The 27,813-nt window shown below is 40.8% G+C and overlaps 2 protein-coding genes across 3 annotated transcripts in view; one reads left to right on the top strand and one right to left on the bottom strand.

Annotated features, from left to right (window-relative positions):
* The window catches only part of ACO1 (aconitase 1), a 36,365-nt gene extending 13,105 nt beyond the window's left edge, over positions 1-23,260 (bottom strand). The window contains exons 1-8 of one of the 2 annotated variants that reach the window (XM_032675052.1): positions 23,156-23,260; positions 11,551-11,671; positions 9,605-9,773; positions 6,461-6,598; positions 4,368-4,437; positions 4,076-4,259; positions 1,300-1,439; positions 160-331 (exon numbers count right to left, since the gene is read on the bottom strand). In XM_032675052.1, coding sequence (XP_032530943.1) covers positions 160-331; positions 1,300-1,439; positions 4,076-4,259; positions 4,368-4,437; positions 6,461-6,598; positions 9,605-9,773; positions 11,551-11,647 — 970 coding nt within the window. In that variant the 5' untranslated portion in view covers positions 11,648-11,671; positions 23,156-23,260. Of the gene's footprint in view, positions 1-159; positions 332-1,299; positions 1,440-4,075; positions 4,260-4,367; positions 4,438-6,460; positions 6,599-9,604; positions 9,774-11,550; positions 11,672-22,764; positions 22,886-23,155 lie in introns of those variants that run through there. The other variant, XM_032675053.1, reaches the window with a different exon arrangement.
* The window catches only part of DGKQ (diacylglycerol kinase theta), a 104,301-nt gene continuing 99,072 nt past the window's right edge, over positions 22,585-27,813 (top strand). The window contains exon 1 of the mRNA XM_032676713.1: positions 22,585-23,464. Coding sequence (XP_032532604.1) covers positions 22,585-23,464 — 880 coding nt within the window. The remainder of the gene's footprint in view (positions 23,465-27,813) is intronic.

Below are 27,813 nucleotides of genomic sequence, written 5' to 3'. Positions count from 1 at the left end.
CATGGAGCAAGACACAGCCTCAATATGGAAATATCAATAAAAAATGAACTGAAGCTCAAAAGGCTCCACCTGATTCAATCCCACTGCTGACTACACCATATAGACCTAGAGGCCTGCTTTCAAATACACCTTTAACTTGTGGTCTCTTCTCACACTCACCAGTCTGTATCAGGTACCCAATGCTAATATCATCCACTGGGAAATAGGCAGCTGTTGCTCCATACTCTGGACACATATTGGCAATGGTGGCTCGGTCAGCAATTGACAGCTGGGCGACACCAGGGCCAAAAAACTCCACGAATTTACCCACGACTCCAACTTGGCGAAGGTGCTGTTATAAAAATACAGTGCCTGTCATTGTTATGTGTCAAACAAGCTGAGCATGTCTGTTATGAAATCCAGATTTCTGCTTCAGAGCAACCTCTTATGAAGGTTTCTATAGCCATTTGAAACCAGGACGCTTTTGGTAAACTAAATTATGAAGATGAGAACACAGGGGTGTAAAGTTCCAATAATAAGGTACAACATCAGGATGTATTCCTTCTAAAACTTGCTCTTCCTCTCATTTAAATTAGACTCTATTTTATAACAACCATATTTTTGTCAACATCATGTTCTAAGAAGAGGAGAACTGTGTGGGGAATGTTCAGCCAGCAAACCCAGGAAGATGAGGAAACAGGGAGAACCAACTGCACAAGTACATGAATTGAATTGAACACACACACATCTGGATGAAATAATAAAAAAATGTTGGCTTTCCCCATTTGGAGGTCTCTCTAGAGACAGCATCCCATGATGAACTTGTGTACCAGATTTCTGACCTCCAGCATCAGTGCTGACCCAGTAATACTCTTAATTCAGTGACAATGCAGAGAGTGAACAAACGTACTACGAACATATGACGAGTCAAACACCTGCACATCAAAGAAATCAGACTGGAGTGCTTACTGTCTGTTTTGTGGGGGGTTTACATTGCCTTATTTTAAGTGGGGACTTCAAAAACAAGTCAAGGTGTTTCTTTTGAGGCAGAGGAGAAAGCACTATTGTTCAAAAACATTACTGAATTCCAAAATATCCCAACATACGTTTTGTTGGGCTTCTGGAAAACAGATTTGCCTAGTGAATTGTCCTCGCACAGCTCATTCCAACCCACATAGAGTGACAGAGGTTTAAAAAAGTCCAAAATTACTACATGGAAGCACACACAGGGTTCTTAAGCCTGCAGTACAATGGCTCTGTCCTACAGAGCATGCATAGCTCTTAGCAGTAACAGAAAAACATCAAACCTTGGTAATTTACCTTGGTAATGGTGAGCACAATGTCAGTGGATGTTACCAGTGGCTGAGGGTTTCCTACCAGCTTATAGCCAACCACCTCAGGAAGCACCATGCTGATCGGCTGCCCCAACATCACTGCTTCTGCTTCAATGCCACCCACACCTGCATGCAACAGGAGTATACAGTGCAACTATTCAGAAAGATAGTAATGTGTCAAAGATAAACATATGACATCAGTTGCTTGATGAGTATTCTGTTTAAGGCGAAAAGAGGAGAAAAAGCAGACAGCCTTAGTCCTCTGCTAAGGGGCAGTTTCTGCAATGCTGGGCTTCTAAATTTTTTTTTGTTTCATACTTTCATTCTTATTCCCAAATCATTAGATAGGATATTAGGTAAATCTAAGTAACTTACTCTAAGATGCTTCGCTTTTATAATAGCAGATGTAAAAGTTTTATTTAATGTTTAAGTGTGCAATGCACTAACCAAGAACCACTGAACATGATGTGCTGTGAGTGAAACGTATGCAGACCATGAATGTTGGTCACCAAACAAAAACTCAAAAGTTATTTGGAAGGAAAGGAAGATTACTAAAGAATACTAACAGAAAAGATACTTGTTAAGACAGAAATATCTTCCCTTATGTCTATTAAGCTTCAACAGGGTTTGGCCATGTGCAGGTGGGAACCTTTGTGTAAGCATACCTTCACTACTAGAGGAATGTAATTCAAGCTACTACCTAATTTTGCTAATTTAATCAAGATGCCATAGTCATATGCAATCTAATAAACCCATGATGTTTACTAGCAATTTAGCATTAAGCAGATATATAACTTTTCTGCCCATAGAAAGTCCCTCTTACGTTTATCTTCTGCTTTCAAACCTTCTTCTACCTTTTGTTTAGCTTAATACTGAGCTAGAACAAACTGCCTGTAATAGTTGCTTATGTATGCCAAACCACTACTCCAATCCTTTTTCCCACTTAATCTAAGAATGGTTCTGAAAAATAATTTCCAATTTATTTTATGCAAAATAATATACCCATGTTAATATAAAAGATAATTCTGTGACAGATCCAATCATGTGACTCCTTTCACTAGGTGTTGAATCTTTTTTAAACAGTCAAGTTAATAAACATGACTGACTGGCTACCACAGGCAAGCATGAAGCAAGTTCACTATTACTAGCCACTAGAAAGAAATGTTGGATCCAAAAGTATGCACTTTAGGCTCATATGGTATAGACTATGCCCAGCCTTACTTTTCAAATTCTGGAGAAAAATGAGGTTGAGAGTCACATTCTTCCAAGCAGCTATTCGCGCTGCAACATCATCTAAATTATGTCTCTGTGTATGGTACAATCAAATACAGCATAAGAGATGTGTCTAATCCCAAAGCTCTCATGCTTTAAATAAATTGAACTTGTTTACATCTGTATTCTAAGCCCGCAGGAACTCTTTCAGCCTTGACAGAAAGTCTCAAACAACCAATATTGCTACAATAGTATAGGTGGGATATTAAAAACACAAAGTCCCATCATATCATGTGGTACTCAGAACTTCACAAGCACATTTGTGAACAAATGCTAGCAAATGCTCTTGAAAAACGCAATGTGTTCTGTATTTGTACAATAGCTGTTTCAATAAGCTTCTATCACCATATCACAGGAAAATAAAAGCTCAACTGATGTGTTTGCTACCATGTGGGATGACTGGAAACACTTTCATTCCATAGGTATTCATTTATTCAATAATTCAAGCACTGCAGCTTACCACTATGAGCCAAATAATTTATTTATATTTACTCCTGTAACAAGTATTCTGTAGAGTACTGGTATAAGAACATACTTCACAGTCCTGTTTTCACAATGTCCTCTCTGGCCACATTTAACTCTCTCAGATTCAATTTTCAGCACCTTCAATCTAAGAGATTAGTATTTGCAGTACTTTTTTCGATACATCAACACTTTGAAAGTAACCAAGTGACTAAGAAACAATTGGATGGTCAATGATGCTTCAATCCCCTTCCTTTATTTAATATTTTCCTTATCTACTTCCTTGTGATTTAAATGCAGAATAGAAAAAAATATGTAAAAAACCCAAACACAAACCCAACAACACATGTAGCAGAAATCATCTGAGGCTGTTACCAGAACAGGGAGCTTACTTAAAAAGTCTTAAATGACCTTATCAAGTTACTTTTATTTGGGGTTAGTAACTTTTCTTCAAAGCTGCCCATATAGTGCTGTGTTTTAGATTTACGACCATACCAGTGTTGACAACACACCAAAGTTTGAGGTATTGCTTAAGCAGCGCTAACACAGTCTCAATATATTTTGTTTCTCATTCTGCTACTTAACAAGTGGGTGGGCAAGACATTAGGAGGGCAAGACACTGGGGGGGGCACAGCCAGGACACCTGACCCAAACTGAACAATGAGGTACTCCATGCCATAAAACATCATGCCAGGTATAAAACCTGGGAGGTGAGGGGTGGGGACAATCTTTCCAAAGAACCCACTGCCCAGGGACTAGCTTGGCTTTGATGTGCTGATGGGAGGTGGTGACTGACTGTCCTTGCATCACTTCTTTCACTTCCTTTCCCTGCACTCACCCCTCTTCACTTAAATTGTCTTTGTCTCCACCCACCAGTTTTATCTTGCTTTTTCCCTTCCAGTTCTCTTCCCCCATCTGCTAATAGGAGGAGTGAGGGAGTGATTGGGGGCCACCCAGAGTCAATTCACCAGAGCCCAAAACACAGCTTATTCAGCTCAGAGATATTCACAATACACTTCTGCACATACCCCAGCCAAGCACTCCCAAGCCATCTATCATGGTGGTGTGTGAGTCAGTGCCCACCACGCTGTCTGGATAGTAGTAGCCATCCTGATCCATCACCACTCTAGCCAAGTACTCCAGGTTCACTTGGTGGATGATCCCAGAGCCTGGTGGAATAATCCTCAAGTTTTTAAAAGCCCGAGAGCCCCACTGAAACAAAAGGAACAGGAGTCAAAAATATTCAATGCACATGAGCACTGAAAGAACTTCCATTCACTGCACTTTTTTCCACACAAATAAGATTATTTTTTTCAGTACCTTTAAGAATTCAAATCTTTCTTTGTTCCTTTCAAATTCCAGGTCCTGATTTTTTTGCAAGCTGTCAGATCTGCAAGTGAAAATAATCAGCTGTCAGAATCAAAAGCATTCGACTGAAATTTATGTCTGGTCAGATACACTCAAATACTGAAAGAAAAGAAGATTTATTAGCTAACATGAATGCTGATCAATCACATCTGTTTAATATCACTGCAGGCAACCAATGAAAAGAATTTAAGAAATCTTAAGAGTTAATACCTGAACTCTGCTTCAAATGGAAGTGCTAATCTGCATATTACATATGCAGATTAGCACTAAACTTGTAGCTTGAGAAAAACTTGTAGCTTGAGAAGAACAACACTACATGTTAGAGAAATACGAATTTTCCAACACTTAAATCAGAAGTAATCAGCAAGGCAACAAACACAACTGCCATGCAATGTCTGTTAAAAAAGGTTATCACTATGATATGGTGCTGTCTGAAGTCTCCTTGTTTCAAAGCAGACAGAGTTAACAAACTTTTCACTTGAAAAAGTGAAAAGCTGCCTAATTTACATCTGCAGAGTTAGAAAGAGTTGAAGCATAGAGCTAGCCAATGTTCTCTCTATATATACATGAGTCTAATACAAATAAAATGAGGCTGTGACAAAAAACAGTGATTACCAAAAAATGATCTATATTAAGTCCTGGATACTACTGATAACATAAAATGAATTTTATTAAAATAATATAGAAAAAGAATCATAATGGTTGATTTTTTCCTATGGTAAAGACATAATCATATCTTGTTCACAAAGAAATACTGTTTCCCAAATATCTTAAAAAAACAGAGTAATGCAAATTAGAAAGAAAAAAGGTTAGCTTTCCATTTTAATATATTAGTGCTAGAACATCCATTAGCCCCAAGATCAGTCTTCATATGCTTATTTCTCATTTTGTATCTGTATCTAAACTCCTTAGGGTTAAGATTAAGAAGCAGTACCTCTAGAAAAAAAGTCAATGGCAGTTGATTTTTGACAGTTACATAAGTAAAAATTCTTTGGCTTTCTTCTCTCCTCTCAACTATGAAATGGCAACCATGAGGATTTCTGTGTTTACTAGTCTACACTTAAAAAAAGTATGAAGAAAGCTATATTTGAAAACTGACAATTCTTCTGAGCAGCAGGCAGTATATTTCTGCCCAGAAGTTCAGTATGTTTATTTTAAATAAACCTCTAAATACTGAGAAAGGGTTCTTATGTTCTTTAACTTCCACCTCCCAGGAATTTTCTTCTTTGCAATGCTATTACTTAAGTGGCCAGTTTCAAAACTCCTTCCTCTGTAGGACAATAAATACAGTGTATTTTAGCAAGAAGGTAACTGCAGACAAAAAAGATGGAAGGGAACCATCATAAAACATGTAATTGCAGGATCTGTTTGGAAGATCAGTTCAGTAGGCCCATATTTATGTACCTTGGAGTGTAGAAGGACCTCCATGCAGAGGTCTTGTATTTCACTGTGGGTCTAGTGACTGCTAGTGAGTTTTTGTCTCTTTGTAGCATGGGGAGGACTGAAAAGTGTTATGTTCCTGCCCTGTGCTTATAGGAGACACAATAAGCAGTAGCTGAAGCTCTTCTGTTTGGAAGCACTGAAGCAGCAAGCAGCTCCTCAGAGCTGGGCCTATGGTAGCTCAGGTCTATTCTTAGAGAAGTAAAGAAGAAAGGAGACATTTATGTTTGTCCTTTCCAAAAAGCCCTATGGGGTCAAAAAAGTGTATGTGGAAAAAAAGCTATTTCTGAGCAACTATTAATAATGCAGTATTATTATGGAAAAATTACAATCATCACAGGTCTGGGTTGAGCCTGTTTCTATTAACATTCTAGTTTCCACTAGCCCAGGCTTGTACTGCTAAGAGATAAGCAGTATCTTATCTGCCATAGAAAAAAGAAAATTTGCCCCTCTAAACTACAGCAACCGATAAAACAATCTAACTTCAATACTCCTTAAAGTCTAAGATGTTATAGTAACAAATACTAAGAATATCACCAGTGGAACTACCTTGATGATCAGTACGGTTCATTTACAACCACTAAGGAGTAATTTTGTATCCTTACTGCCTGTTAAAATCAACCTGGATGGAGTGATCTATCACTAGATCAGCAGGACAGATAGGATTGATTTTTTCAGGGTCCCCGCCAAGTTTCTTGACAGCATCACGCATCGCAGCAAAGTCAACCACGGCAGGCACCCCGCTGAAACAGAGAACAAATAAGCATGGTGAAACAGTTCGGAAAAGAGGGGGAAAAACAAACCCAAACCAAACACAACTGAGATCCAGGAGATGCAGAACAGACACCTACTGTCATATGCAAAGCAAACCACAGCCATATTCTCAGTCTTGGTATCATTTCTCTGTGGAAGGGACCCTTAGGAAGACAAAGTCAGAAGAGCAAAAGGGACAGAACTGTACCTATAACCTGAGCACTGCAAAAATAAAAAGCTAAACTCAAAATTCATCAAGTAACAGAAGCAGTTCTACATGCTCGGCTGAGAATTTGGAAATTTGTTCCTAGACAGCATTCCTTAGGGACCTTGAACTGGTTTCTCTTCTTTTGCTCTGCTCCCCTCTCTCCTCCCCAGTTTAAAAATGAAGTGGGGAGAGGGAAAACAACAATGTTATTTCTTTGATTCTTTGCTATGTTTATTTAGTTGATTTTAAGGCAAGAGTTCATCTCTTCCAAGTTTTGCAAGCCACGGGAGAACCTTCTCTGTAACCTGTATGTTCCACACTTCAGGTGAAACTGGCAGAGCAGGGCATGAGATTTCCTAAGTTACAAAGGACTTGACTGTAAAACACCTTCACAGAATAACTGTATTTTCAGAAGTGGATTTAACTGTCCTGGCAGATCACTGGAAAACACAAAGGTGCACCATGTACCATGCATTCCTACTAACAAATTCTTGTACTTACGACTGACAAAAGACCTTATATCACAAATGGCACTCAAACAGCTACAAGCCAACATTCATATTCTTATGAATTGTCACATATCTTGTGACCATCCAGCAACCCCTTGAACTCCAAATAACTCAGAAAAAGGTTAACAGATCTTTTCGTCTATGTTTGTATGTCTCATTCAATCAAAATGATTTTTAAATCCCTAAATTAAGCCTGCCTTCCTTCCTTCCTAAGAGACATCAGTAAACCGTACAAAAGGTCAAAGTAATGCACCTGAGAGTCTCTCATTCATCCTCCATTTGCAATGCATGTTTATTCATAAGCAAATAAGGAGTGAATAACCAGAACTTCTGGCCTTTCAACACCTGACTTACCTAAGAGATCACACACATTTCAGTATTTATTTTAATGAAGCTTCTGATGCTTCGCAGCTTCTCACATTGTCAGCTTCTACCATGGTATTTTCAATCAACTTGGGAAACCCTCTTATATATCTGCCTATCTGATTTTGCTGGTTGCTGAGACAAAAAGAGTTCTCTGATGTGCACTCAAGGATCTGGCATCAGTCAGCAACCCACTGAAAACACTACATTTCTGTAAGAGCACCCTAAAGCAGTAAGAGTTTATGTTTTCAACTCTGACTATAAGGAAGCTATTACCATTTGAGCATACATCAGAAACAATGCAACAAGAACAGTAAAATCTTTGTAATTTCCACAGAATTTTACCTTGAAAATCCTGAATATTTACAAAAAATAAACAGCAAAAAGGGTCCACATTACCTAACCTTAACACAATTAACTGATGTTGTTCAGCAATGTGAAGCAGTTTGACCTCCCAGGATATGCATATTACAAGGAAAATAGCAAATACTATGTAATGCTACCTAGGGGAATTTGGGGGAGGGCAGGGGTAGGAGGGAAGCAATGGAAGAGTTATTTTGCCAGTTTATGAATGTTATACAACTGAAATGGAAGAGACACAACATCCATCTCCAGTATTTAGAGGAACTCCGAATAATTAGAGAATGATCCAAACAGGGAAATTGGATAATTCTAAACGAGGACAACTTGAATGTAATTGTATGGCTTTTGGAAAGTTGCCAAAGCTGCCTTATTCAAAAGATTCCTCAGAGGCCTGTCCAGGAGCCCATTTTTCAGGAATGCAGCTACCCTGCAGACTTCTAGGCAAATTTTTAAAACTCAGCAGGAGAGCAGGGGGCAAGAAAGAATTGCAGTAACAGAGGAAACAACGTTTACTTGAAAGTTCAGCTTTCTCTGTTCTCCAGCTTTTCAAAGTGTTAACAACAGCCAGCAGGTGAAAAATAGCCAGGAAATCAGCACTTCTTTCAGTTGAGGTTTAGCCCCTTTTTCCTGATGTCTTTAGGAGCTGAGTTGTACTGGGTCTCTAGCACTTGGATAACCTCTACAAAAATGCCAAACAGAAGGTATGACAGCTACGACCCTTTACTTTTGAGAAAGAAAATCAACTGGCAGCATAACAGCACAGAGCTTACCATGGATGAACTAAACTGTTCTATAAAGACAGAGGACGAAGGTACAAAGAACAGTCAACTTGCAAGTCAAATGCCGTATTAAAAACAATTAGAAGTTATTGCTCAACCTGAAAATTGACTTTCCACATTTACCAGGGACTATTACATGATTATTACTGACACATGGGGGCTAAACACACTGCAATAACAAGTCCCAGTTTTCAGAGTCCATTAGGTAGAAATCTCAGTTTGCACTTCTGGGAAAAACAGACATTCATTTTTTTAATAGCAGAGAAGTCTATAAAAATATATTTGAAATAATACTGACTTGGAAGAGAAAGTAATGATGCGGGTTATAAATGAGAACTGAAAAGGGTAGAAAATTGAAAGCAAGAGATCCTGGGGAACCAAAAACAAACAAAAACCCAAACAACCAAAAAACACACACAAAAAATACAATACTCCCCTTCCCTTCAAAGAACAAAATCTCTAAACTTTGGATTGCCTCATTTGGATGCAATCCAAATGCATTTGGATGCAATCCATCACATTTTCTTCCCCTCTGTTTTGAAGTTATGTAAAGATATTTATTTCTACATCCCAGAAGAGTTTCACTCAATGCTTTTACCCTGAGTGTCTGCCTCTTCAAATGTTGTCTGTAGCATGACATCAAGGAAACTTGAAAAAAGCTTTTCCAAATATCTCACTGTTATTTTTTCCCTCAGCTCACCCCTCCACCCCAAGCTGAGCATTGCTGCACTCTCAAAAGCCCCCCTTCCGAGTTTTGGAGAGCATCAAACTCACGTGAAGTCCTGCAGAATAACTCTTGCAGGCTTAAATGGCACTTCAACATTCTTGTGTTGCACCTCTTTCCAGTTGAGAATATTTTCAACATCTCCCTTCTTCACTAGGAACTCATCACAGTTACGGATTGCTGCTTCCAAGAGGATTCTAATAGAAAATGGCAGGCGTGCTGCAGGGGGAAGAGGCAAGAAACAAATTCAGTTTTACCTTAAGGCATATGTCAGCAAGTGCAAAGTTCCATGCCTGGGGCAGACAGTTCCTCAAGTGCTGACCCCATATTCTCACAAGGCTTTATCCCAAATTATCAAATCCCCTTTTCTAGCCTCTGGCTTTGTCAGGAGGTCAGTACTTACTGACCTCTTCCCCTCAATTCTTTGAGTAGATTTATCATCTCAGCTCCTGTGAGATCATAGACATCTTTGCTGAAAGGACTCTTCCACAGCTTTTCCACCCTCCACAGCAACGCTACCTGGAAAACATGCTGTGCTCACCTTGTTTTTCTGCAGTTTCCTCTCATTTTTGCCACTGAATACAGACATATAAATGCACTAGAAAAACATAATTTTCTACCAGACACGTTGGAAAGCACAGCTTTAGTGGTCTATGTAGTCTCTTCTTCTCAAGAGATGGAAAATGAAACTGAATGGAAGTTAGACTGTGCATCTGTTAATCTATTTCAGATTAGACATGCAGAAGATGACACAAAATGCTATCAGAGCAGTACTGACAGCCTTACTACAAGCAATGGGTGTGAATTAAAAAAACACAAGTTACTCAAGACTTGCTCCCCTGGTCCACTGTAATAATAGATGTTTGATTGCCTCTCAGAATATTTATATTTCAAAATCTCTTGAGAAGTTTGTCCCAACTTTCTACACAGGGGCCCTGAGACATAGAAGTCAATCCCAGTGAGACTTCATTACTGATATTATTAAAAAAAACCCACAAACCTGCTATTCAGGATACAGTAATTCAGAATAATTTCAGTTGCTTTTGCTGTCGTTTTTTGTTTTGTTTTAGGGGTATCTGTTTGTTTGGGGTTTTGGCAGGTTATTGTTGCTGTTGTTGGTTTGGGTTTTTTTCCAAATATTCTCCTGCCCTTCCCTGCCCCATTCTTCTGTTGCTAAGCTATTCCATTTTTCTGCTGGGTAGTGAGAATTGCATCTTTTTTTCTTTAAAGAATCTGGATTTTATCACTCTTGCAATCCCTGAATGGATCAATTGGTAATGCCATACGTGTATTTGTCTACTTCTTAAGACTCATCTCTGCTTTTCACACACCGAGTCTGACACTAATTGATTTCTCACTTACACACTATCTTAGCCTGTAATGGATATTTGTTGCTGACATCCAGAGAAAATGTTCTGCCTCTTGCTTCCTAAATTTTCCTTAATCACCTGTTTCCTTTTTGAAAGACCAAACCCAGGCAACATAGACAGCTCTAAGCTGTAGGTACCTTCTTTCTTAACTCAGTGGTACAGACTGTAAAATTTTTACCAGTGCCACATGAAAGATCGGTGAAGTGTCAGAGGAACTAAAGAAAAAGTCTCCTCAGAAAGGATTCTCTAACCACCACTGTTTTTAAAGCTGAATTATCTTTCTGAATGATTCAGTCATATCAGTGTTAGATCCTTTCCAGCCTTTCACAGTAGTTTAGTAGTATATTAGAAAACTTGTGCTCTTAGTTTTGCCTAGCCCTCCTTATCCACTCAGGAAAAAAACAAGATTGCTGTGTGCACAGTATCTTCAGAAAATACTACTGTGATCTTGCCAGTATTTTTATAGTTCTAAATTTATAGAAGTAAATTTTCCTCAAATTTTGTTTTAAAAAAATATCTTTTGAATTCATAGTTCTCTTCAGAGACCAAATATCATCTAATGTGGCAATACCTGTTCCTGTTCTGTTCAATGTACACAAAATGTTTTCCTTATGTTGTCAACGTACCATATCTCACATCTCCCAATTTGCTCAGATTAAAGAACTTCTTCAGAGGCTGTTTCGGGTCCAGCGGCTCCACAATCTGTACAAATGGGTTGCTCATGGTTGTTCAAGACCCTTAGAATCCCTAAACAAATGAAAAATCAAAGACATTTTCATTACGCGTGTCCTGCATACAAAGTACACGTCCCACAGTCCACAGTGTATCTGTTCCAACTTTCAAAAAGGCAAAAAGGTAAAAAAAGACAATAAGGGATAAAAAGACATTAAGGTACTGTTAGTCATGCCCGTTTCACTACAAATATACATGCAACACTTCCTCAGAGACAAAAGCATCGTGAAAATACGGATATACCACATGGTTTAGTATCACAGAAGCTTAACGTTGGAAATAACTTCTAAGATTTAGTCCAAGTGTTAACCCAGCACTATCATGTCCACCACTAAACCATGTCCCCAAGTGCCACATCAACACATCTGCTGAACACTTCCAAGGGTGGTGAATCCATCACTTTGCAGGGCAGCCTATTCCAAGTTCTGGAAGGCATTTTTTCCTAATGTCTAACCTAAACCTCCCCTCGAGCAACTTGAAGCCATTTCTTCTCATCGTGTTGAGACCAACCCCACCTGGCTACGACCTCCTTTCAGATTGTTGTAAAGAGCAATAAGGTCAGCCCTCAGCCTCCTTTTCTCCAGGCTAAACAACTCCAGCTCCCACAGCTACTCCTTAAGACTTGTGCTCCAGATCCTTCACCAGCTCCATTGCCCTTCTCTGGACATGATTTTACAAAGAGAGTTTAGTGTCTTCAGTACTCTCTTCTTTTCACTGCTTCCAGACAGCTCTTTGTGCCTCTGTGATTCATGAGCCACCATGAGAACATGGCCCCATTTCTTAAGTGGGTTGTGGTTCAACCCCAGGCAACTAAGCACCACACAGCCACTTCCTCACTCTCTCCTGGAGGGGTCAGGGAGGCAATCAGAACAGTAAGAGGTAGAAAACTCATGGGTTGAGATACAGACATTTTAATACATAAAGCTCTTGTCTCTGTGGAAGCCCTGCTCAGCAGCAGCAAAAGCATCCCTGTGATATCAACCCTGTTTCCAGCACAAATCCAAACCACAGCCACATACTACCTACTAGGGAGAAAATTAACTCTATCCTAGCCAAAACTAGCAGAAGTGGCATTGATCTAAAGCTAAACAGTCAGACATTTGCATTCAAAATTAAAAACAATTAAACCAAAACAGAAACCACTACTGTTTTATTTGAGAAGTATTACAGACTAAGAATACTAACCCTATCAAATGAAAAAAAGGAACCCTCCTAATTTCAGAGATTTGTTAAGGTCACCACCAAAAAGAAAATTTAGGCAGACTGTATTGTAAACATGATTTTAGTTTGAGATATTTTGCCTTTTTTTTTTTTTTCGTGGCTATCCTAATGCCTTACTGGGTAGAGCATTCTACTGGGACCTTTAGGGTCATTTAGGGTTCATTTACAGAAGTTGAGATATTCCCAATATCAAGGCCAACTGGCACAGAGGGGCCTAAATTCACTATACAAATATCTCTCAATCTCCAGATAAGGTTAACCGCATGCAAACTGCCTAATGGAACAGTTCCTAGGACACGCTGAAGACTTGAACTCTGCCCAGGCCTCTTCTGGGAGCACTGGCTTAGGCCAACACATGCCAAGGATCAAGTTAATGATTTAACAGTAAGAAGAATTCTCTTGCAGTGTCTGGCAACGTTCCCAGTCATGATTAAAATTTTTTTAGAAGAGAAATAATCAAAGGTCCGATTTCCAGATCTGTTGATGTTTTTCCACAGCACTGTTTCTGTCTTCATTCAAGTAACATTATCTTCCCTTGCCTCAGTTTAAAAAAAACAAACAAGCAATAACAAAAAAAACCCCAAACACAACAAGGCATGAGAGACACATCCTTTGACAGGCCTTGCAGATTGGTGCAAAAAAGATGCACAAACAGATAAAGTAAGGTCAAAGAATGAATTAATTTATCTCACCAGCCAGTTTCATTGACTGTTCAGGAAACACTACTATATAGAACATATTTCTGGGGGATTTTTAAATTATTCCACTATTTTTGAAATTAAAAATTCATATACTTTGAACACAACAACCAAGGAGAAATGGCAAAAATGATTACAAAGAAAGGTCCAGGGTGTAAAGCAGCAAGATACTATAAAAGAAAGGAAAAGTGATGGATATTTCTAGATAAAAAGCTGAATGGCCAGGGAAGTTGAAAGGCTGGCAAATGAATAGACTGCAAACATACACCCTCTCAAATGTATCACCTCACATGTTCCCATCCACAAATTATTTTCCAAGATTCCTCCTCCCAGCTTTGCAGATACTCATCCCGCACACAAGCCCATCAAGTTTTAGATGTCATTATCTTTAAAGAGCATGGACCACTCAGCTATTCCTCTAAGAAAGCTGTGCTTCTATGATTGAGCATGATCAAAATTAACTTCTTCCTTCCTTTCCTTGCCAGCTACACTCCTGATGAGCTTTACTTTTTTGTCTCCAAGCTGAGAACATTAACTAATGCATATTCACTTCTTATGGGAAAGTTTAAGAGCAGCTGAAGATAGGAAATGTTCAAATATCCCCTAACAGATAAACCAGCAGATCATTACTTTGATATGACCATAATGAGTCCACTGTACTCAGTTCACATATTCTCATCCAAGTGTAAACTGCAGCTCTAACATTTCCCATCCAAGTCCATGCCTGAGCAAATCAAAAAGCTATGACACATTATCTGCATGTAAACATTTCTTTACCAGATATCACCCTCTCCCCTGAACAGAGCTCTTTTAGTTCACAGTATGAAGTACCACAGTATAAACTTCCTCTTATCAACTGAATTACTCAAATAAGCCAAACTGTGGGCTGACCAAAGCAGGATCACATGTTCTTTTCACCTTCCTCGTCCCACTGATATGAACAACTAACTCTATTACAAGCCTGGAAGCCATTCAGAAATACCTAGAAAGAGGTAAAGTCTCTAGAAAAATACCAAATAGCAGCATTGCTGTAGCAAACTTCACAGAGCCAGAGAAGCCTCAGTCACACCAACTACTATTTCCACACAGTAAATTGTAAACCAAGTGGCCGCAGCACTGAACTCAAGCTGGTCATCTGCCAAAAAAGACACCAAGGAGCAAGACTCTGCATACCGAGGATACAAAAAATTTTTAAACCAATGATTGTGACAGATACAGATTAACTTTTTGATTAACTTGATACAGATTAACTTGCAATTGCAGCACAGAATATTTATTTTGCAGGCATCAAAATGTAAACATGCAAACAGGCTACCACACGGAGGAGAAGACATCTGTCTGCCTGGGACTGGTGCAGTACACAGGGTCTCACGTGTTGGCCATGGCCAGTGCATGACCACAGTGCACGTGACCTGGTCAGACATACCAAAACAAGCACTTGAACTCCTGCCCAACAATCTTAAAACTGTTTGAGCGGAGGGTCACATCTGAAATTGTGGATTATCTGAACCTGAAAATGTGGAATAGCGGCCCTCAGGAAGGCAGAATTCCTCTTAAGAAGTTTCTAATGATAACAGCCACCCACACAAATAGTGCTCATCCAGGCCTTGGAAAACAGTAGCTACTCTAGTCCAAGCAATTTCCCCTCTCCAGTTATCCAGCCAGATGTTCTTTAGTGTTTGTACAATTCTCGACATAGCCCTAAGACTCCAGTGGTTTCACCTGACTGAACCTACGAAAATGGTTCAAATGGGAAAAAAAAAAGGAGCATCTCATTGCTGAAATCTTCTCAGAGGTTAAAGTACTTGTATAAAGTGTACCAGACAAACAACCTTTATTTTAGCCCTTGCTGTGCCTAATAATACCCACAATTCGGCTCATACAAATGCTGATCATCTTTAAATCCGTACTCCCTAACTATCAATATTGTTACATCAATGCAATAGCTTATCACTGTGCTACCCAGCTCCACCTCCTGTCAGAGTATTTCTCAATTCATCCAGACTGTACATCAGCTCATCACTCTGTCTGATCATCAATCAGTCTGATTTCTGGCTTTCCTCTCTACCAGTTCCAATTCTCTCTCCCCCAGAGAAGCAACACTGCAGAAAGACTCTAACCATGAACATCAGGAGAAGCAAATTTATTTCAGTGAGGTCATAACCTTCAAATTTCTCTGGAAACACGAGTTTTACATTGCAATACTCTAATAAAGCTTTTGCACTAACAAAATCTGTGTGCAATAACATACCTCATTGAGTGAGCCAGCAAACTCAGCTTTTACCATGAGAGCTCAGATGTTTACTAGCACCAAAAGATCAGTGTAAAAATGGCTGGCTGAACTGTCTGTGGGAATCTCTATTGTCCTGAAGACCATGATGATCATGACATAATAAACATGCACAAGCCCAAGGGGACGGAAGGAAAAAGGTGTTTGTCCATCCTCTTTCCTTGTCTTCTCTTGATAGTTAACTAAATCAAATACATTCAAAGCATATTGAAGTCTCATGTGGATTTCCACAAAAAAGATTAAAGTATGTAACTAAGACTTTTTATTTTTTTTAAAAAAAGAACACTCATAGGAGACTTAAGCGTATGTTTCATGTGCTGATTTCAAACCTTCAGCTGCTGTAACTTCTCTGAGTGCCCGATATAAACACAGCACTAGTCAGATCATAACAACATTGATTGGAAAAGGACTTGGTTCAGTTTAAAGCACATTCCTGATTGACTGTGGCTCCTAAACTCTATTTCAGGCCCTTTTAAAAGCAGTTGTGTGACTTGGACCAATGATAACAAATGAAATTTTACTGAAATTAACGGAATTGAGAAAGCATGCTTATATATCCTGTAATTTTGCACTTGCAGAAATTACCTCACACAGACTGTAGAGGGAGAAAATTTGCTGTTTAACCTCTCACTATACCCCAGAAAAAAATCTGAAAACTGTTCTAGACATCACTTCAACATACTATTCTACTCTCTTTAGAGTTGAAGCTGAAACTTAATACAGCTAACCAGGCTAAAAGAAACAATCTCTTTCACACCACAAAAAAAAAAAAAAAAGATTATTTTTAAAAAACGTAACTGCTCTTATATTCATTTGTTGTAGCCAGATCAATACCAGCAACAATATTGGTTTGGGGTTTTTTTAGGGATATCAGAGCACCCTACTTATCTCTCGCTACCCAGAAAAAGAGAAAACTGTAGCACACACAGTACTTTCCTGCTAAAATACATGCTGACAGTAAATCATTCTCTTTCTGTAGTATATGACATAAATGTTTACAAAAGACTCCCGATTAGAAATAGAAATAATCACATTTATTACATAAGTTCCTGAGGACAAACTAAGGACATGGATTTATTTTGTTTGACCTGCACAAAGTAAAAAAGGAAAGAAAAAGATTCTAGATGAGATGACTTCCTTCAAGCTTCAGGCCACAAAGGAGGAACAGAACAGGCACAGTTATCCAGCATTTTAGTACAGACATATTAATCTCACTTGGTGTGATAAACTGAGAAAATGATTCGGGCTAATTAAAAGAAAAACAGTGTAAGGACAATATGACCCGGAGAGAGAAAAGAAAAACAAATCGTAAAACTTAATTGGGCCCCTATAAAGACATACAACAAGTTACCTCCCTTTTACCTTGTGTAAGATTTATGGTGAAAGAATTTTGTTTAGTTAGCTGGATAATAGCACCTTTCTTAAAAATTTATAACTTTGTATAGATAACAAGCAAACATCTGCTGAATGTCTGACTTGACAATATATTATGGATGCTTATAGATAATATTCTTGTTTAAGAAAAACATCTGTTGAATGTCTGACAACGGTGTGCAATGTTTTTGCTTATGTATAATGAATGTTCACGAATTAGCTGGAAATAAATGTAGAACAACTGCCTTCTTTGGGTGTGACAGGTGTTGGGAGTTGTTGAAACCCCTGCCTGATCACCCAGTGCTGAATTTGCTTTTATCATATAATAAATTCTAATTGGAAATCACCCGACTCTGGGTTTCTATTTATCACACTTGGGGAAAGGTAACATGTTCAACTGCCTTTTCTATTCCATCTTTGGTTTCTTAGCTGCTGTCTTTCAAATTATGAGAGGGTGCCTACATTATTAACAGGAAGAGGTTAATTTTAAACACTTCTTCATAAAACTAAACTCCTAATAGCTTAACTAAAACAGATTTCAAGTAATCAATGCTCTTTTTCCTGAAATGTGAGTAAATTCTTGACCACCACTGGGAAGTGCACACTCAGCAAAGAAGCAGTTTAATTTGAACACTCTACCAGACACTAGAAATGCTAAAAAGGTTACACTCAGCCAAAGAAAAGATGCTATTCTATCAGTCATCAAGAAAAAGGGGAAGGCTCAGACTTGCTGGTACTTGCAGGAAACTTGGGAAGAAATATGACAAAATATGATGTTTCTGTGCTGAAGCTTCCGATTGAAAACTGGGAAAACAAGAGGTGAGCTGGTAGGACTGCCTGGTGATAAGGCAGAGGACATATGGAACATTTTCCACCCATCCTGAATCTGATCTTACCACTTTCCATTGCAACTATCATTCCTGCTCCCTCAAGTTGTTTCCTTTGGTTTTGTCCACTCAACTGACTGACATCGTGTGTGTATGTATGTACACATATCTGCACTTAGCTGCCAAGTATGCAACAAGCACCTCTAAAAAGCAGAAAGTAACTAAAAAAATCTAAAGGAAGCTGCAGCAGAGCAGTGGGTTACTGAGCTGTAAATTCATCATCACAATATTGAGCATGCACTTCGTGACACTACTAGCAGTTACATATATCTGAACAGCACTTCTCAAATTAAGGGCTATTGCTCAGTTCCCCTGAGCCTCCAAAACTTACACAGCTCTTCTCACAGTTTCACACTCTACTCAGCAATGGGCCTTCGTTAAAAATAATGACTGATGACTACTTCCAGTTTACAGAGGTTACAAACGGCTTAGCCATGAACAAAGATCTCCTAGCAAGAGAACTGCTAGGAGATTGCTCTGTGTATGCCTACCTTCCCTGAAAACCAAGGAAGGAAAACACACAGGTTAAGCATGTTGACAGAAGTCTGCATTTTTGATATGGAAAGGCATCCTCTCCAGTACTACTCAGATGTCTGCAGGAGTAAAATTTTGGTAAGTAAATCCACCCATAATTCAGTTCAGTTTGGGAAAAAAACCCTAATAAATATATTTGTATATTTGTAGAAAATATTTTTAGTTTAAATATCCAAGTTGCCTAAGAAAAATGCTTCTGTTACCCAGGGGAAATGTACCGACGGGCCAATGTACCAATGGACAAAGACACTACAACAAAAACCCCCACCCACAAAAAAATGGGAAAAAAAACCACCAAAAAGCCACGAAAACCCTAAACCCACACATGTCCCGAGCATTTGGATAGACTTCAACACCACTACTAGAACAGGTAGAGTCTTGTTTTACAAAATTATAAAATGCTATAATTACTTCTGGATGTGCAAAGAACAGATGAGTGCAACTACCGTTGCAATAAACACAGGTTTCTTTTGATTCAGTGAAGCTCTTACCATTTAACGCTTACTCTACCTGTGACAGGTGAGGCCACTATGCAAAAACTATACACTGTTGTGTGATGAGATTTCAGTGCTAAGAGAGATCAGAGAAAGAATCTTTGTGTTTCTTCATTACATGTAGATCATTACATGCAGATCCTTAAAAAGAAGTCCTTTAACAATTTGATGACTGAGCAACTGTTCTGCTGGTATAAACTACACCATTATTCCACACTGGAAGAAAATGCAGTAATACATAAAGGAGGTTTTTTTAAACAATCTCTAGGCAAAGTTTCAGGGAGCCCATTTCAACTCTAATGCTCAAGAGGAACTCATTCACTCACACTGAAGAAACAGGGTTGCAGACTTTACTGCTTTCTCCTGATAGCCAAAACTGCAATGCTGAAATACTTACTTATTCAGAGCCATAATGCACAACACTTCCAATGCACTGGACAGGTTACTTACTAATTGCATATTCCTGTAATTCATGTATTTCACAGGCTGTCATAAGCACTTTGACAATTTCACTTTGTTAGCAGTGCTGCATTGCACATGTAGGGACTGAAAATTCAATTCAGAGATCAAGCTTGTAAAATCAAACCTTTAGGTCTTAAAGTAACTCCAGCTCCAAGCAAGCTGGAAGTTTAGATGCATGCCCAGTTCCAAGATGTAGATATTAAACTCATGCAATTCATCCCTCCAGAAAACCAAACCCTACCTCCTCCCTCACTTTAGCAGTTATTGTGCACTTATGGCTTAGAGGGACAGTCAAAACACTTCTACAGATCTCACCATGCTTTTGGTAACCCAGGCAAGCACACATCCTTGACAGCCTCTGGAATGCAATCTAGTCTTAACAAAATCCAGATCATAATTAAGGAGGTGTAAGTGTTAAGGGGGTGTTGTGTCAGCAGACTCACCACTGAATGTCCCAGTTAAAAGCAGAGATTAATTTTCCTTTTTGCTGCAGAAAAATGAGTAGTGATATGCCTGAGAATACAGGGAATCTTATCTGGAGACTACCAACATCGAAAAATGAAGCCTGAAAGAGTAACTTTGAACTTTAACCTACTTCCTATCCCTGTACAAACTTGCTTCTCTTTTACCCTATGTCAGTAGCCTCAGACTGTTCATTAACAAATATGCAGCTTGGACCAGTTTTAACAAAGAACTAGCTTTCAGTGTTAGTTAAAAAAAAACAACAAACAAACAACAGAAACAGCATGGAAGCAACTGCAAGAAATTTGGAATACAGAGAGTGCTATAACTGTGCACAAAGGTTTGCTCTGAAATTTGGGTTCAATTTCAGTAGGCAGATTAAAAGACATCTCAGTATTGGTCTGTTAGTTTCAAAAGACTCATGTGAGGGGTGAAGAAACACTGCAAAGGTGCATGGGAAGGGGAAACAAAAGGAGAGTATTGTGAAGCAGCTCGCTATTCATGCCATTACCATTACACCAGTCCCTGCACCTTTAAACCTCCTTTTTCTGCAGCTTGCCATCTGAACTGTTTCAGAGCTATCAGAGATAGGCAGGTAGAAAGAGTCTTTTCAGGATAAAGAACTGATGAGGGGATGTATGAAATAGTATGACATTGTAGGGAAGAAGTCCTAACTTTCCACACCATTTCAAGACAAATCGTGAATTTGTGGCCTGGAAATACAGATAATTTTCTCACACCAAAAACTGTAGCTTTCAATCTCAGTAGCTATTGAACTATTCACACTAGACGAATCCAGCTTTCAAACACCAATGGCTTCAGTCTGTAAGCAGAACAAGCGTGTATCTGATACAATTTCATAAATTCAAAGTAACTGTTAGCAGGGTTTACTGGCCAGGCTCCATGGGGAGGCAAATTAAGTTTCCAAAAAACACTTTTAATTCAACTTTTTTGGAGCAGTTTTCACACAAAAAAGATAGAGGGGAAAAAAAACCCCAAACAACGAAAACTAAACACCCCCTTTCACAAGTCCTGACCCTACAAATGTGGGATGTCCCAATTCCTCCAAGGAAGCACCAAATACATAGAGAACTAACCAATCCCTAAGGCAGGACTGAAGGCAAGAACCCTGAAAAAATCTTACCTCCTTTTCACACAAATGGAGTAGACTCTCTGCCTCCTCTGTATTTAAAAAGATGGAAAGGAACCACTCTTCAAATCATATCTTTCCAGTTAGTTTAAGTGGATTGTTACTGCAGGGAGGGAGAAAATTTCCAGCTCTTAAGTGGTAAAATCCTACTGTGACAGTCTACGTTGGAAAACACTTAGTGAAAGAGATTTGTTGCATTTCTTACTGTTCAAATATGGTTTCTTCTCTAATTTTCTACATTTATTGTTTCAGCTCTTCCACCATTAATATAAAAACTTCATTGAGTAGTATCAAAGTTGGAGCGTATCATCCTCGGGCCAAAAGGAACCAGAGAGAAAAAAAGATGCTAAATTACAAATGTGATATGACAAAAAAATGCAGCTTGAAAGCCCTACAGTTTTTTCAGTTCAGCAGTAGTCTGTATGATACAGTCTGCAAAGCACAGCTTAATGATCAGACTTCTTCATATTTCTGGCTTCTTCAGGCATTTCCTCTATCTTACAAGATTCAAGATAAGTAAAATATTGATAATTTTTCAAATAATTCCTCACACACCATACAGATCCTGGAGGGCACAAGAATCAGCTGCATTTCCCACTCTGTGTCCATTACATTCCTCTTACTTTCTTTGAAGCAGTAACAATCCCCAGAAGTTTATTAGGACATTCTGATGGAGCACAATCACTTTTAAGCAAAGCAATACTAAATAAACATTCCACTGTTAATATTTCTCTGTGGTGGTCTTCCTTTACTTAGGTATTGTGGATTGATAGAGCTAGTCTGAACAATAGCAACAGCACTGAGTGCTCAGAGATATTAATTCAATTCCAATTGTTTGGAGAGAGAATCCTCTGTTTTAGACCAGGTTTCCTGCTGATACTAAAGAATACCGAAGTCCAGACCTCTCCGTCTTCCTCCTCCCCCTCCCACTAGCTTTAGGGGTGGAAACTAAATAGCAAAGTACAACCTTCAGTTAAAAAATAAAACGGAACTATGGTGGTGTTATGAAACATGGCAATGTGGTGAAAGATACACGGAACCAATCCAAACATACACCTGATCTCGATTCCGAAACCAGGCATCTCCACAGCCACGGTCCTCAGTCAGGTTAGACTAAAAGGCAAATAGCTGCAATCTGGGCTACAACCTCCATAGCTATTATGGAGCACCTGCTGTCTGTACCATGAATCTGCATCAAAACAGACGATTTTCTCTCCCAAAATACTTAAAACCTGACACTTTCTAGGCTTCACTTTCCAATAAGTTTCTTCCATCCCTTCCCTCTCTCACTTATGTTGCAGATCTGTTGGGGTTTTTGCAACATAGCGGGGTTGCTGTGTGCTTTCTACGTGCACTATGCACTATCCTCTACTACTTAGATACTACCGAAATACCAGCAGACAAGGCTCGAGTTGTTCCAGCAGGAAAATCCACTCAGATGAGGACAGAGCAGCACAACTTCTCTTCCACGCCCGGTCATGTCATCAAGCTACATCTACTCCTCTCTTTCCGCTCTGCCAAAGCCGATCCCGGTACCTGTGTGAGCCGGCCCAAAGCCGGGCGTTGGAGAGACCCGACTTCTGCCGGCCGGGGCCCGGAGCCGCGGGGGGCCCGCACGGCTGCTGCTGCCGCCGCTCCGAGATGGTGCCTCAGGGGCCGCTCCGCCTTCCCCCCGCAGAACACAGCGACCCTTTCCAGCGCCCGCCGCGGGAGCCGCCGGGCCCTGCCAGCCGCCGGTCCCCGCCCTCCGCCCGGGCCCGCACCCAGCCCGGCCCGCACCCGGCCCCGCTCTGCCCCGAGGGACGCCCCCTCCCCGCCACCTCTCTCCGGGACCGCCGGGCAATGGGGTGCCAGGGACGCGGCTCCCAGGCGCCCGAGCCGCCGGCACCGGGCGGGAGCGCAGCGGGGCGGCCGGGCCCGCACTCACCGGGAGCGAGGAGCACCAGACCGCCGCCGCTCGCCGTCAGGGGCCGCCGGGCGCAGGCAGGGAAGGGGCGGTGGCGCGCGGGCCCCGCCCCGCGCCCCAAGGCCGGAGCCGCGGCGGGATGGCCGCCAGCCGCTGGAGCGGGAGGCGGGAAGCGAGGGAGGGCAGCCAGCCAGCCAGGCAGGCAGGCAGGCAGGCAGCCGGACGGCGGGGGCGCGGAGCGGGCGAGCTTCCCCTTCCTGCCCGCAGCCCCGGCCCCGGATCGCCCCTCAGCGGACCGCTGCCTTCCTCGACCGGCGCCCCTCCCTGGATGTGGGAGGAGGAGAGGAAGAGCTGTCAGTGCAGAGGGCAGGGTGGGCAGGGGAGTGGCACCGAGGTCAAGGTCAGATCTGCTGCGGGCAGAGCCAGCTCAGGGACGGGCGCTGTAACATGGGCTGCGGGGCGCGGGCTGTGCTGTTCCCTGTGCGGGCTGCGGTGTGCGGGAGGTGCCACGTGCTCCGAGCCCGTGAGCTTGCTCTGGCTTCAGAGTCCAGGGGTCAGAGAATCACAGAGTATGCTGAGTTGGAAGGGACTGACAAGGGTCATTGAGTCCTGGCCCTGCACAGGACCGTTCCCAGGAGTCACACAATGTGCCCGAGATCATTGTCCAAATGCTTCTTGAACTCCGTCGGGCTTGGTGCTGTGACCACTCCCCTGGGGAGCCTGTTCCAGCACCCAAGAACCCTCTGGGTGAAGAACCTCTTTCTAATATCCAACCTAAACCTCCCCTGGCACAACTTCAGGCCATTTCCTCAGGTCCTGTCACTGGTCACCAGAAAAGAGATCAGTGTCTGCCCCTCCTCTTCCTCTCACGACAAAGCTGTAGACTGTGATGAGGTCTCCCCTCAGTCTTCTCTTCTCCAGGCTGAACAGACCAAGTGACCTCAGCCACTGTTCATATGGCCTGAGCCTGAAAGACAACAGGTGTTGCTCAGGACACACACACAGGACTGCATCCTCATCCTTGCATCAGTGCAATAGGAGTGGGACCTGACATTGCTTCTTGGGGCTGGGGGAGAAGCTCACTGGCCTGACTGGCCTGGCTGTTGGCAAAACCAGCTTTTTACTTACAAACTGGTCAAGATCAATATCGTGATGTCAATACTGAAGAACAATGTCAGAGTACAGGACATTCCTAGAGAACCTAATTTACATCACTCCCGTGGTTGAGTGCTGTGGAGTGTTTATCAGTGTCCAGTGTGTCCCCAGTAGAATGATGTACAGTTTGGGCCTGAATAATGTTGAGTACATTCAGTGCAAGTAGCTCGATGTGCAGCTGCAGGTGGTGCCTGACCCTTTGCATAAAAAAGGACACAGTGACCTGTGGGCCAGGCAGGTGACCAGACACTGAGAGACACAGCAGGAGCTGACAAGTCAGCTGAAGACCCCAGACTTTCACACAGACTTTTAGACTGTGCAGGTAAACCCAGGGTTTGCTTTGCTCACAGTCTCTCCTAGAAAGCACCCAGCTTGAGTTGTTATTTTGTTGCTGCACTATAATTAAAGTATTTTAAGAATCCAGAGGCTTCTGGTGTGGGAAAGGTGGGGTTGATCTGGTGAGGAAACCTGGTCTGATTGTGTAAGAGTAGGGTGTGTAGGGAGTCAAGCGGGGCACCCATGGGCTCACTGGAGCCAGCCACTGCAAAAGGACCTTAGTCCCAACTCACGTGGTGCAAGTGTGACTGCCAGAGTGGCTTCTGGATGGTCAAACGGGAAAGTTTCCTTAGCAACAAAGTAAACTAAAAACCATGTAATTCTAGGAAAATAATTGCATACATAGTAAAGGGGAGTTGCATGGAAGGAATGTAAATGTGTTACAAGTCTGGGGGAGCTCTTGGAAAGCAGTGGCTAGGGGACGTGCTAACCAATGAGAATTAAGGAAAAGACCAGTAATGCTTTGTTTTTACCTGAAGAAAACTTAGGCTAAGAGCAAACTGAGTTGATTGCTGACTTTGCTGCAGAGGAGCAAGTCTCAGGTGAGCAAACTGATGCAAAGAGTGAAAATGGAAGTACTGAGCTCTACTTGGAAAGAAGGATAAAACACAAAAAATGCCCACAACGTCTCTCCTGGTTGTTTGTGGGTTGCATTCCTGCACACCAACCTCTGCTGGCAGATTCTCCTGCCAACACACACTGTCTAGCTGGAACTGGCAGACCAGGAGAAATCAGTGGTAAAGACCCCATGGTCTGGACAACAAGATAGATTGTGTAGGATTTTTTTTTTTAACTAAATACTGAATCCTGGCTTTGGCACATCTGCTACTGATTTTACTGGAACAGTTAAGACTTCTGGGGCCCCTTGTAGTTAAACCTGCTATTCTCTGACTTGATACCTCTAAATGGCCTGTAATCTACAACATACAGTACTTTTGAGTTATCGTTCAAAATCTTTTCCAGGTTGACCTGTTTTCTGTTCAGCACAAATACCACATGCTCTAACTCAAATGCACTTTTTTTTTTATTCTCCTTTTAGAACTGAATTAGTTTTTAGAACATAGGATTTGCTTTAACACATGGTTAACATGGAACTGGACATTCATTAATAATATTCTTTTCACATCTTTGGCCAGAGAGGTTCACAAAATTAAGTTTGGTAGAACAAAGTCATGTGTGTAGTTTGGCTGTTGAAGGTGAAGGCCCATATTTTCTACAGGACACCCCAAGTTAGTAGATGACTCTGATGGTCTGAAAAACCAAAGAATTTCTAAAACCTCTTAGTGCTTTCCTTAGAACTGCAGATATTTCATTATTTGATAGATTTTTTTAATTTTTGTATATTTTTAATTAATAGTAATAAAAGCATTTCAACTGTGTTCCTCTTTGTGATATAAAGTCCTATAATAACTCTTTGGGTCACTTCCTTTAAAAAAAAAAAAAAGGATTGTGATATTTTTGTTGTTTTTTCTAACAGAACCAAGGCCCACATCTGTCAGTAAGTTTTGAATCATGAATAACATCCTTCATACTTACATACCAAAGGAATTGCTTATTAACCTGATAAATCTGATTAACCTATAGTCTTCTGGGCAAAAACCAAAGATTAGTGAAATCACAGGTCAGCAACAGAAATGGGAAATCCATACATCAGGGCTGACTTCTATCGCTGCATATCTGCAAGGTTTGTATTTTCTGTTCTGTGGGGAGGGAAGGCCTCTGAGGTTGAGGGGTAGGAGAGAAGATTTTATGTAACAGAAAGAGAGGCAAAACTGCTTCAGCCTCTGCTGGTTCTGTATAAGGACACAGAGGCCATCAGGGGATTGCAAGACAGGCTGATTGTTCAAGGGTTTATGGTAATGCTGTCTGAAGGTTATTGCAGGCTGACACTTACATTATGAGTATTTGAGGCTGTCCTTCTTCCCAGTGGGGATGAGTTTACAATAACTTAAAGTTTGTTTTAGCATTTGCCTCTCTCCCAAGTCTGTTAGAACGTGAGAACTACATTAGACCCATTGTTTGTGAGGAAGATGTTTACTGAAATGGGTTCTTGGTTTTAGAATCAGATTGCAAGGGTGTCCAAGAGTTTTCTTGGGCTAAATCAGGGCTAAAGACAATTATTTTCAGTTCTTGCAGTGAAGATGGACTCAGATAGGAATAACAACTGCAGTCATGAACATCCCAGTACTCGTGACTTCCTGCTTTTAGGGTTTTTCATTGAATTATTTCACAGCAGATGAGGAACTATGTGTCAGTCCTTTGTCCTTTCTATCTTACTGAAATCCATTTACAAGAAGCTCAGTCTAAGCTCAGATTCCTTCTAGAATGTTCTGTAAGATTATTCACCAGTGCCCTGGAAGTCCAGGGAGCATATAATGTCTGTTTAATTCCTATCTGACTTCATTTTTTTTTCTCTAAACATATTTCACTCTTTCTGATCTATCAAGAAGTTACAAACACTTTAAATTCCCAAGGGGCAGCTTTCAGCTTATTACAGCCAATAAAGGCTTAACATATGGCAGTAGACTTCTGTGTTGTGGCAATCCTCCATGAAGTCTCAGCTGATCACTGAAGTTGCAGCAATTACACGATTGCTGCAGTCACAGGATTGCTGCAATCAGTCTCTAACTGAGCTAGGACAGAGATGAGGGGGAGGCAATAAAATGGAATTGTCAGCCTAGAGGACCCAGAGCTGTTTATCCTTTGAAGTGGTCATCCCATAGAAGTGTCTGCCTGTATCCTCCTGCTTTTCCTGGCTCTCTACAGTATAATGAAAATGCCTGGTGAAGTTTGTTCTGGAGTGCTGTGTCCCCATAAGCAGCACCTAAGGGTACATCATTTAATGTAGTATGTTCTACAGAGCATGATATGAATTTATATATTCAAATTAATTCAGCACTTGGTAAAAGTGTTTCACTCCAGGAAGCCATCTGTGAATGAGTGTGAGAACCAGTGTGATAGCCTGCAGGTTATGGCCTACAGCTTGTCCTGACTATGGGAAAATAAATTCGTTTGGCGGCTCACAAAGGAGTTCATGCTCGGATTTCATTGTCAGTCACGACTGTTTTAAGCTCTGTTGAATTGTTGCTGTGCAACAGTAGTGCAAGTCTGAAAAGACGTAGTGTAACATGTCTCAGAAGACATCTCAGAAAAACCAGAGTGGGTTCTGGTTATTGACCTAAGTGACC

The sequence above is a fragment of the Chiroxiphia lanceolata genome, chromosome Z (assembly GCF_009829145.1).
Source record: "Chiroxiphia lanceolata isolate bChiLan1 chromosome Z, bChiLan1.pri, whole genome shotgun sequence".
NCBI lineage: Eukaryota > Metazoa > Chordata > Aves > Passeriformes > Pipridae > Chiroxiphia > Chiroxiphia lanceolata.
This window is presented reverse-complemented; position numbering and strand designations above follow the sequence as displayed.